Source organism: Lepidochelys kempii, chromosome 20 (genome assembly GCF_965140265.1).
Source record: "Lepidochelys kempii isolate rLepKem1 chromosome 20, rLepKem1.hap2, whole genome shotgun sequence".
Taxonomy (NCBI): domain Eukaryota; kingdom Metazoa; phylum Chordata; order Testudines; family Cheloniidae; genus Lepidochelys; species Lepidochelys kempii.
Window position 1 is genome coordinate 826,191 of NC_133275.1, and position 12,222 is coordinate 838,412.

Genomic DNA, 12,222 nt, shown 5'->3' on the forward strand with positions numbered 1-12,222 from the left:
GGGGATGGGGGTCTCCTTAGCAATTGGGCGCAACAATTGACGTCTGTGGCTTGGGGGGGGCAGGAGAGGAAGAGGCAGGTAAAATTCTCCAGTTAAAAGAACAAAAACACACACTTGCAGTTTAAAAATTGCGTTTTAATTTAATTTCTCCAATAAATTGTTTCCGTCAACTACTCTAGTAACTTTTTTCCCCACTGAGAAACAATATGGTTCTATCGCAGAATAACATTGCTACAGGACCACAACTTTTTTCAACAACACACACCATTTTTTTTTTGCAAAAAGAAAAGGAGTACTTGTGGCACCTTAGAGACGAACCAATTTATTTGAGCATCTTTCGTACGATTTATTGGTTCGTCTCTAAGGTGCCACAAGTACTCCTTTTCTTTTTGCGAATACAGACTAACACGGCTGTTACTCTGAAACCTGTCATTTTTTTTTTTTGGCAAAGATATATCTACTGCTGAGAGGAATAAGGATTTCAGTCACTCATGCATCGCAAGAACTGGGCAGAGTAGCTACAGGTTAGTGTTTATCAGTAATGTTCTCAGTAATTGTAGAAGAGCAAAAAGTCTTAACAGAGATCAAGATCATGAGACACATGCTGCCAGAGCCCTGCACCTTTGCAGGGGTTTCAGTGATATTCTCCCATCCAAATATTAAGCAAGGCTTCCTGTTGCCTGTAAGATCTACTGCAATCATAATACAAAGGCGACATTGCTGCATATAGGGGGTGAAATCTTGGCCCCACTGAAGTCAGTGGGAAAAGAACCCATTGACTTTGTTAGGGATAGGATTTCACCCATGGAAAAATTGTACCTTTCTTTAGACCTCAGTTTTGTCAGTGTTGATTCACAGCATAATTTCTGAATCATTTGACTGGTTGGGTAATTAACAATATAAAAATATCACACCAAGTGGTAGACTTTGACACAGGCTTAAAAAATCTTCCAACATTCCAGGGCCGTAGCAAAGTTATAGTTAAATTGTTTATACTACAACCTCAGCTAGCTGAATGGCATGAGATATATTAAACTAGCTCGATAACTGTTACGAAAAGAGCAGGGAAGGATTAATATTAGCGAATGTTGCGTCCTCTAGCCAATACATTTTTGCAGCTGAGTGGAGGTTATATGTTATTAGGGTCAAGCACCTACCTACCAGCCTATGGTGCGTAAAAGCAAACTACTGATGCAAAACCAAGGCAGGAGAGAAAGAAGCAGGCCTTATAAGATAGAGGGTGGAAATAAAGATGTGACTTTATAGAAAGCAATTCCCACCACAAGCTTTATTTTCACAGTTGTGTCTCAATTGCCTTTTGGTGGTGAAAATAAACTAATGATTATCTGAAGGAACTTGTCAAGATAAAACAACATACTTAGGAAGCTATTTCCCTGAATAGTTAAAGAATAAGTATTCTTTCTTGGCTTTGACTACTCCAGTTGTTTATGTGATATTTCCCACTGTTGTGTTATCGGGGCAGCTCCACTGGTGATAACTGCTGTGGAAGCAGTAGTTTTCACCAGTATTTTTGCGTCTGTATTTAGACTTGCTTTCAGCAGGTTTGGATGAGACAGACTGGTAAAAATGCTAGTGACCTGTCTACACTAATGTACCTCCTTATTGCTATAAGTGGGGCAGTGCAACAGTGAGATAGACCTCTCAAAAAAGGCTAGTATAGACACAGCCTCTCTGAGACAATCTTTTCCGCAACATCATTGTTGGTAAAACTAAGAAGAAGGGTTTTCCAAATTTTTTTTTAGTGTCCACCATGCACAGTGGAAGGGACAATGGTATGAAATATGTGGCCCAGGCAGAATTCTGTTGTACTTCCATTCAAACTGGAACTTAATGTGTCCCAAATTATAGTAATTTACCTAAAAGAAAAGGAGTACTTGTGGCACCTTAGAGACTAACATCCGATGAAGTGAGCTCTAGCTCACAAAAGCTTATGCTCAAATAGATTGGTTAGTCTCTAAGGTGCCACAAGTACTCCTTTTCTTTTTGCGAATACAGACTAACACGGCTGTTACTCTGAAACCAGTAATTTACCTGCACACATCTATAGAATGTTTATTTCTAAAGACGTCTAGATACGGGCTTTGTTCCTTCTGGGATTGACTTCTGAATCAGAAATTTAAGGTGACTGAAGTATAGTCATGTTATTACTTGTACTGAGATCTCAGGATTAATGTACATCTTGCTCTTTGGTTAAGAGTGACCATTAATTACATGTGAGTAAATTAATTACAGTAACTCCTCGCTTAACGTTGTAATTATGTTCCTGAAAAATGCTACTTTAAGTGAAATGATGTTAAGCGAATCCAATTTCCCCACAAGAATTAATATAAAGCAGGGGAGTTAGGTTCCAGGGAAACGTTTTTCGCCAGACAAAAGACTATATTTTATATTTATATATATACACACACACACATATACACAGTATAAGTTTTAAACAAACAATTTAATACTGTACACAGCAATGATGATTTTGAAGCTTGGTTGAGGTGATGGAGTCAGAAGGTGGGCTATTTCCCATGGAATGCCTTACTGCTAAATGATGAACTAGCACTTGTCTGAGTCCTCAAGGGTTAACATGTCCTTAATGTAGCCTTACGCTCTACAAGGCAGCACGAATGGAGGGAGGAGACACAGCATGGAAGAGAGAGACAGAGACACACCATGTGTGTGAGAGAAAGATGCACATTTAAGTATGTTGACCCCACTCTTAAGTACACTGTCTTTTTAAGTAGATCAGCAAGTTGAGACAGCAGCTGCTGCCAGCAAGCTCCCTCCATCCTGAGCCCTGTGGTGTGTCCCCCTTGCTCTGTGGAGATAGGGTACAGGAGCAGGGGTGCTGGAGCGAGGGGAGGGGGTCTGTGATGAAGTGGGACTGTTCTTAATGTTTCCTCTGAATAATGTGGGGGTGCCTCAGTTTTCCCTATGCAGTTCTTAAGTATCTAGGTGGTGGGGTAAGGGTGTATGATCACTGCAGAGCCCTAAAGGGCAGGTGTGTGCAGGAATCTGGACACAGTTTCCTGGCAACTGATGGCCTGGGCCCTTCCCCCCTTCAAGGTGAGAGCTAAAGGGTTGGAGAACAAAGGAATCAGGTGACCTCCTGGCCTGGGAAAGGGACAAAGCCCAGAGGATGTGGGGCTGGAGAGAGTTTCAGTTTGGGGCTGGCTGGACACATGGAGTGAAGGGCAGACGTGGTTGTCTGGCTCACTGCCCCCCAAAATGGACCCAGCTGAGGGGTCCTGTTCTCTGTACCTGCAAGCTCTGTGTTAGACCATGTTCCTGTCATCTAATAAACCTCTGTTTTATTGGCTGGCTGAGAGTCACATCTGACTGCAAAGTTGGGGTACAGGACCCTCTGGCTTCCCCAGGAGCCCCACCGGAGTGGACTCGCTGTGGGAAGCGCACGGAGGGGCAGAGGAGGTCAGACCCAGGAAGGTGGAAGCTGTGTGAGCTGTGTGTCCTGAAGACAGGCTGCTCACAGAAAGGCGACTGCCCCAGAGTCCTGACTGGCTTCATGGGGAGCAGTTCCAGAGCATCGCCCAGGGACTCCGTGACAGGGACACCCTGACATTAGCACCCCACTTCCTCCCCCTCCGCCTGCACAGCAAACAGGAGGCTCCGGGGAGCAGCTCCAAGGCAGAGGGCAGGAGCAGCACAGGGCAGTGGGGGGTGGGACAGTTGAACTGCCTGGCAGTTGATAGCCTGCTGGGCGGCTGCCACACAGGGATCTTAGGGGAGCTGACAGGGGGGGCTGCTGGTCCACCCTGGTTTCAAGTCCCCATCAGGTAACGCTAACGGGCTGCTCTTTCTGCAAGCAGTGGACAAAGCAGGTGGCTGCCAAACAAGGTTATAAGGGGGTACTGCACAACTTTAAATGAGTATGTTCTCTAATTGATCAGTTAAGAGTTACTGTAGATGATTTGTTGCAGAGTGGTAGCCATGTTAGTCTGTATCAGCAAAAAGAACAAGGAGTACTTGTGGCACCTTAGAGACTAACAGATTTATAAAAGCTTACGCTCAAATAAATTTGTTAGTCTCTAAGGTGCCACAAGTACTCCTCATTCTTTTTGTAAATGATTTGTACAGAAGCAAACATTACAAAGTGCATACGTTACAGCACAGTGAGAATTATTTTATTGCATATCCGACGATATGAGACTGAACTGGAGCCCAGTATAATGGGACTTGTATGTGCCGTAACTTTATTTCTGAAAACTTGGCCTGTTCAAGGTTTTTCCAGGGCTCCTTTGTCAGGCAGCATCCATCAAACACAAGTTTCCAAGTTGGATAAAAGACTTGCTGCCAGAAATAGGTCCAGCTTGAAGGATCTGCAGCCACATGTTCTAAGAAATAAAATGCCCCACCCTGGGGGGAAAAAACAATTTAGAAATATTTTAGAAATGAAGGAACTGATATGCAGTTTGCATAATTTTTCTTTGTGTTCTTAAAACTCAGTTTCTGTTCTGCCTTTTCTCCCTCAGTAATTTATACACTTGGAATTGAGGCTTTCTTTGCATACATTTCAATAAGTATCAAAATACTCCCTCCCCTCCCAAGTTGCTCTTTTAATCCTGTACATTTTAAAATAAACAGAAAATTACATATTTTTGCAGAGGTGTTTAAAATCCATATCAATAAGTTCTAAAAAAGACAAAAAATGTGCTTGCTTAGGACCTGGTTTCTTTAACTCTATTTATCTTTCACAGTAATCAGTACTTTGTGTTTTTGTTCAGAGTAAAACTACTAGGATGTGGTTTTCAAAGGAGCCTGAGAGAGAGAGATATGCTTAAATCCCATTAAAATGAATTGGGAATACTTAGGTCCCTTTTAAAAATCCCACCATTAAGGTTGAAATTTCTGTAGAGGAATGGAGCAGTTGAGAATCAGGACCAGGGAGTTTTAACCTAGATGGAATGCTTTATAGAAAGTTATGAGCAAATAAAGAAAGGGAATGGAATTAAAGGAATGGTTATTTCAACCTTACGGTTTAGATCAGCCCTTATTTTTAGATGTTAAGTGATTTGTCCAAAATAACATAGCGAGTCTGTAGCAGAGCAGGAGTAGAACCTAGATCTCCTGACTAGCAGAACTGAGATCTCCTGTCCATTGGACCATGCTGTCTAGGAAAGCTCTAATATTTCACCTATAACATCCTAAAACTTTAAACTTCACTAACTTAATATTTTATCCATATCTGGTGTAGATGAAAATGACCAATCTTGATATCTCCCATGTAAAATTTAAATACTTTTTTTGGGTAGGGGGCTGTGTTAACTGACACAAGATGTTTCACCATGCTAGATTGAAAATTTGCTTTTTTCTAACAGAAAAATCCCTTGTAGGGAAAAAAATTAAAATTCTGCCTTAAATTGCATGTGTCCCAATTGCCATTGAAATTAGTGGGAGTTGAATGCACAAAACACAGTTGGCTTAAGACTAATGGGGCAAAGTGACCAGTATGCTCCTACTGCTTTGCATCTCTTTGATATGCAAAGTAGATACAAGTCCAGTTTAATTGGCCAGATAAACGAGATTTGTGGCAGCTTTGCATCTCCAGAGTGGCAAAAAGCTGAAGGTCACTGGTGAATCTGGTCCAGTGGCTGTAGAATAGGTAATAATAATATAGGAAATATCTTTTTTTAAATACTCACAGGCCTGAGTACTCTCAAAACTTCTTTCAAGACACCCTCTATGCTTTGCACTGAGCACAGGACCAAGGTGCAAACCACTGCATCCATAGAGCTGTCAGCCACTTGGTTCAAGTCCTCCCCTGGGGCCACCAGGAAGCGCTGAAACTGCAGGTGCTGGTTCTGTGCCATGCTCTTGGAGAGACTGCGCTGGAAGTTGAGGTTTGTGTCGGTGCAGGTAATTTTGCAGCCGGGTGGGTAGAATTGGAAGTTGGCGCCAGTGCCGGTCCCAATCTCCAGCAAAGTCAGTTCCCCCGCGGGGCCTGCAAACTCCTGCAGGTTGCCGAACAGCTCTTGTTTGTGCCCTGATGCCCTCCGGTTGTAACTTGCAGTTAACTTCTCTAATAAGAAAGGAAAGAATATCTTCTTACAGAATGGGTCCCACATGCCCAGGAATGATAGCAGGTATATGGGCAGGGCAAGCAGCTGAATGCTAACACGGAGAAACAGGACCACTGCCTTTTCCATTCCCGCTTCTCAGTAGGACCTGCCCTGAAAAGAGCCTGCTTGTTTAAAAATAAGATCCCTTGAAGTTTAGGCAGAATGCAGAGTGAGTATCAAGCAGCTCTGTTCACTCTTGGGATTATTTTCTGCTCTTTGTACTCATCTGCTAGGCGGCTTCTACAGCCAATTTCAAAATCCAGTGTAAAGGTCCTGGCTGAAACTTGAGCAAAAAAGACCAGCTGCTCTGTTAGGAACAACTGACGCAGTCTGGAAGCTGGTTGGTTATATGATGAACTGATACAGGCTGGCTCCTGCATTGTGGAACTTGATTGATGCAACATGCTGCAAATCCCAGAAGCTTAACGGTTAGCAAGTTTCAGATAACAATTTCCGGCCTCTCTCTTAAAGCAGCCCTGTCTCATTTTCAATGTTGTGGCTAAGGGTTTATCCAGAAGGTGAGAGACCCTGGGTCCAGACCCATGCTCCAACTTCTCTTTCATTATTTAGCCACAGGGGAACAGCTTCAACAGGAATTCCTGTTTTTCCCTAGTCTGTGAATCACTCTGGGGGTTAGGCGGGAAAGAGATGTCCTAGTGCTTAGAGTGAAGCAGAAACTTAGGTGGCTTGGGAACTTGTACTCTGAAAGCTTAGGTGCTGAGTGAGCTTAAGTACCTACAGCGTGTTAGGGTGCTCCCGAGACCTATTTCCACTTGGTTCCCAGAGAACTCTGTTTGACTCCAGTCTCAACACTCAGGTGCTTTTATTTGGCATACAGCCTCTATGTGGAGTTGATCAGGCTCAAATGTAGGAGGTGGGTATAGGGCGTACAACACATTCAAAGTTACACAGCAAGCCTCTTCCTTTATATACATTACACAATACAGTGCATCACATTTTTGGGGTTGGCTTGGTCATTTTGTAGGAACCAGTCCCTCTTCTACAGCATGTTCTGTCCATGCCCAACTTACTCTTCACTTCATCTTGTGTTCCAGTCTTCTCTTATCCATTGTTAGCTTGTTTTCAGTAAATGATTCTCTGTGTATTTTCCCTCTTATTTTAGCTAGCTCAGACATTCTGTCTTTCAGCTTAGTGACCTGTTTACTTATCTTAGTACAAACTTTCTGTTTTCAGCCTGCTGATCTAGTTACCTTCTTTATCCTGTCTTCCAAGAAATGAGGCTTCCCCCATCTTTAATTACTCGTGTTAAGCTAGGCTTTCACAGGGTTTGGCAAGAGTTTTGTGGATCACAGTGGAGCCAAAACTGGAACTTAGGTGCACCTAAGTTCCTTTGTGGAGTCTACCCCTTCTCTATACTCTGCATCAAGCACTGCACCAGGATTCAGCAGAGAACTTGGACTACCACAAAATCTCAATTTGGAGGTACTGATTCTCAGCGATTTTCCTGAAAAGAAACTTCTCAAAGTCGGGGTCTGTGCAGATCACTCGGCATCCCAACAGATAGAACTGGAAGCTGGCTCCAATGCCACAACTGATACCCAGCAGCACCAGCTCCTCTGTGGTGTTTGTAAACTCCTGCGAGCTGCTCAAGAGCTCCTGTTTCTGGTCAGAGGTCTTTCTGTTGTAAATGATGGTGAATCTTTCCATGACAGGTGGGAAAAATATCTTCTTGCTGCAGATGAGGTGTCTCAGTCTCAGGAACAAAAGCAGATATACAAGCAGGGCAAGGAACTGCTGTAGGAGCATAATTAGCAGCATTGCTGTCAGCAGAGAGGAGAGTTTGGACCTGACCAAGCTAACAGTGGTGTGGAAGAAATAGTCATGTCAGATGTTGGGGGAATTCTGTTGCTCTTTTGCATTTCTTACAAGCTGTAGTCATGGAGCTGTACCAAAATGTACTTGCCACACATCAAAGGAATCCAGCTTGAAGCAGCTATTGTGATAATGCCCTAACAGAAATTTCTTGGCTCCATTTTTATTCTGCAGGAGGTGCTATCCCAACCCCTTAAACTATAGAAGATATTGCTGCTGCCCCCAACATCAAGCATAACCTTTCCCTGCATGGAAACAGGTGTTATTTTTAGTAGGTTGCATTTTTTTCAATTCCCGCCCCCCAGACATTCTTGTTAAACCCTGGATTTGTGCTGGAAATGGCCCGCCTTGATTATCATACACATTGTAAGGAGAGTGATCACTTTGGATAAGCTATTACCAACAGGAGAGTGGGTTTGTGTGTGGGGGAGGGGGGGAGAAAACCTGGATTTGTGCTGGAAATGGCCCACCTTGATTATCATACACATTGTAAGGAGAATGATCACTTTACATAAGCTATTACCAGCAGGAGAGTGGGGTGGGGGGAGAGAAAACCTTTTGTAGTGATAAACACCCATTTTTTCATGGTCTGTGTGTATAAAAACATCTTCTGTATTTTCCACAGTATGCATCCGATGAAGTGAGCTGTAGCTCACAAAAGCTTATGCTCAAATAAATTGGTTAGTCTCTAAGGTGCCACAAGTCCTCCTTTTCTTCTTACTCTTCCTTGACTTTAGACTACAGTGAAACAAGATACAGCCTGGAGCTGCACAGACAAATAAATGAGAATTCAGGATAACTTACATTCCCATACACAGAGGGTTGTTTGTTTTTTGTTTTTTGTAGATGGTTTAATCATATGATCCAGGAGGCACTTTAGACTGTTTTAAGATGCTATGGATTTTGTTAATATGGGTTTTACAGAATCCTTCAATATGAAGACTTGCTACATAAGCAAAGTCTCTTCACTTCCATGAGAACATCAAATTATTAACGTACAGGCTGCAAGAAGCCAACTTTTGGTTCCTGGCAGGTAGAAAATCAGAACATTGCCCTGATTTCACAACACTTTAGTTGTCAAGTCTCTTAGATGCAGGGAGGCCATGCTGTAAGTGGGGATGTTTCTGCCTGTCCAGAGGGTGGGGAAGCAGTGGCAGGGCTTTCCCTCTAGCAGTGATATCACAGCATCCTGCATGGCCAATTAAATCTGACTAGGTCTCCTGGGAGAAATCATTTGCCAAAAAAATATATATATTTTCAGTAAATTGTATATGTAGCTGCCTGATTTTGCATCAAGTCAGTTCCATCATGCTCACCTCTATGAAGCGGACTGGTGTAACCAGCAAGTGGGAACAAGAGGAAAAGGGGGAAGATTTTGTTTTTGTGGTGTATGTAGCAATATAGCTGTGAGCTAGATTTTGTGATTCCATTTTCAGTGCCCTTCTCTTTACATGTAAGCAGCTTCTCTCCTGGGAGGAAGGGCTGTGTGTCAATTCAGGATGGCTTTTACAGAGCAAGTAACACATATACACCAAAAAGAAAAGGAGTACTTGTGGCACCTTAGAGACTAACCAATTTATTTGAGGATTAGCTTTCTTGAGCTACAGCTCACTTCATCGGATGCATACTGTGGAAAGTGTAGAAGATCTTTTATACACACAAAGCATGAAAAAATACCTCTCCCCACCCCACTCTCCTGCTGGCAATAGCTTATCTAAAGTGATCACTCTCCTTACAATGTGTATGATAATCAAGTTGGGACATTCCCAGCACAAATCCAGGTTTTCTCCAGAAAATCAGAAATCCTGGATTTGTGCTGGAAATGGCCCAACTTGATTATCATACACATTGTAAGGAGAGTGATCACTTTACATAAGCTATTACCAACAGGAGAGTGGGGTGGGAGGAGGTATTTTTTCATGCTTTGTGTGTATAAAAGATCTTCTACACTTTCCACAGTATGCATCCGATGAAGTGAGCTGTAGCTCACGAAAGCTTATGCTCAAATAAATTGGTTAGTCTCTAAGGTGCCACAAGTACTCCTTTTCTTTTTGCGAATACAGACTAAACACGGCTGTTACTCTGAAACCTGACATATACACCATGCTTTCATATAGACTTTTAAGTTTGAGCTTTGTTTTCCTTTAACTGTTTGTCTGCTCTAAAAGATAAATCAATACAAAATGGCACTTGGTGCCTCATTGCTACTAATAAAGGCGGGCCTGTCACACAAGGCCTTCAGTTACATCTCTGTAACCTGGTGTTTTACAATCATGCTGTGACGTTATGAGTGTAATATAATATCTCATTGAAAGGTGACACAGGGCCAGAAAGAGTTAATTAACTCACAGACTGACCTGACTGATGGCCCAACTTTAGAGGCTGGTTAGGAAGATATGTAAATGAATAGAGCTTTGAAATGCAAGCCTGCATTGTTAGAGATAGAAGGATAGATGTTTGCTCAGGTCTTGTGATGTAAGCAAACAAGTCTTGTCTATTGCTATGGCTTTGATTCAAAGATCAAAAAAGGAGTATTAATATTTAGGAAGACACTTGGGTGGAAAAGTATTATTGTCTATATGTCTTTTTGAAGGTTGTGGTAACCTGTATCTGAATTGTTTAATGAATAAATTACCCTATGCTAATTGCCATGATGTATGGGAGGAGGAAAGTTAAGCTTATTGTTTTCTCAGGCCAAAAGGCTGCTGGAAATTTGTAAAAACCTTGGGACACGATCCATCTTCATCTCAGATCTGCTTTGGGTTTCAAGAGTGGGAAACCTTAAGCCATAAGGATTGAGATCCCCAGTCACTGACTGGAGTCACCCTGAATATGGACATTGGACTATAACCTGTATACTGTTTCTAAAAGGACTTTTGGCAACTACAAGCTCATCTCTGCTATGTATCTGAACCTCAAGAAGTGTGGCTGCCTGATGATGCTGCCCATGGGAGCCAGCTGAGGTCACTCAATTAGGGTGAACTGCAAACAGAATGGGGCAGACAAATCCCCAAAGCTGGTGGATATTACAATACTTAGATTTACCAAGGCAGCACAAAACAACTTCTATATTACCTCATTGGTTGATCAGAAGTCTAAATAATGCAGTTCCCTTAAAGTGCCCAGCCTCAGGCCTCCATCCAGACACACCTGTCAGATATGATGATTACTGAAAATCTTATCTCATTATATAAAAGAAAAAGGTTCTTCCAATCCCAGAGGATCAGCCACACACCCAGGTCCAACTATAACTTAGATCCTACCCAAAATACACACCTATAGCCAATTCTTATTAACTAAACTAAAATTTATTAAAAAAGAAAGAGAGAGAGTTGGTTAAAAGATCAATATACATACAGACTTGAATTCACTTCTCGAGGAAGTAATAGGGCTGCTGGGACATGAAGCAGGGCAGCAACAGGCACTGAGCAGGGACCCAGAATGCCTTCTGCTCACCCACCCCCTTCCCACAAGACCTATCGAGAGAGCTGCACGGTGGGAGAGCTGCCCGACAGCGCTGCTCTCATCAGCGGTGGAGGTGCTGCTAGTGTAAACACTCTGACGCCTGAGGAATTGAGTGAGGACACAAACCAGCGCTTTACTTTCACCAGTTCCCTGTCACCGGTTCAACTTACAGCACAAAAACTCTACAAGTGTAGACATACCCTAAGAAAGTACCTTTTTCTGTTTGTTTATACACAGTAAAGTGCACATTATTCTACTCTGTGTCCTGCACTTGGTTATCAGTGTGATAGCACTTGAAACAGAAGCCTTAAACTAGTTAAAACCACCTGCTAATGGGCCAGATTTTTCAAAATGGATCAGGATTAGATTTTCAAATGCTCGAGTCGATGTTTGAGGCCAGATTTTTGCACCCCCCCCCAATATAATATCTCAGCACCAGCAATTCCCATTGTGACACTTATGTCCAGTTTTCAAAAGGGCTCAGCATCCTGAAAGGTCTTAGAAATCTGGCCCATATTATTTAGGGCTGAACTGATGGGTTACTTTATGGCTAATTAAACTTATCAACTAGCCCCGTCTAGTCTTATGGTTACTTGAAGAAGGAGGTGTTGCTAGAGCAATTGTATGGCAATGAATGTTTGAAAGAGCTTGGGAGGTGGAATGGAAGCTGCAGGTTAATATGCTTGATGTTCTTTGTCAGGTACTAGGTTCCCCAACAGAGACTAGGGAAGCATGGACAGTGTTCTTGCTGTGGAGCCAAGTGTAACCAAGAATTAGCCCAGGACTCCTTCACCAAAGTAAGTCATGTTGGTGTTAGCAGTTTGCAATTATGTGTGGT

General features: G+C 42.6%; 1 protein-coding gene across 1 annotated transcript; it reads right to left on the bottom strand.

Moving 5' to 3' along the window:
• Positions 1–2,445: 2,445 nt before the first annotated feature.
• On the bottom strand, positions 2,446–6,551 carry LOC140900974 (thiol S-methyltransferase TMT1A-like). The gene is made up of 2 exons (XM_073319061.1): positions 5,670–6,551; positions 2,446–4,383 (listed from the first exon to the last, which is right to left on the bottom strand). Exons 1-2 carry the CDS (start codon positions 6,171–6,173, stop codon positions 4,147–4,149), a joined length of 741 nt encoding a protein of 246 aa, XP_073175162.1. The 5' UTR covers positions 6,174–6,551; the 3' UTR covers positions 2,446–4,146.
• Positions 6,552–12,222: the final 5,671 nt, after the last annotated feature.

What these genes read in the sequence shown, in the direction of transcription:
- LOC140900974 (XM_073319061.1), bottom strand. Translation starts at nt 6,173, where the DNA reads ATGGAAAAGGCAGTGGTCCTGTTTCTCCGTGTTAGCATTCAGCTGCTT. An exon ending in TTTTGAGAGTACTCAGGCCT is followed by an intron (nt 4,384 to 5,669) that starts GTGAGTATTTAA and finishes TTTTCCCCCCAG; the next exon opens with GGTGGGGCATTTTATTTCTT.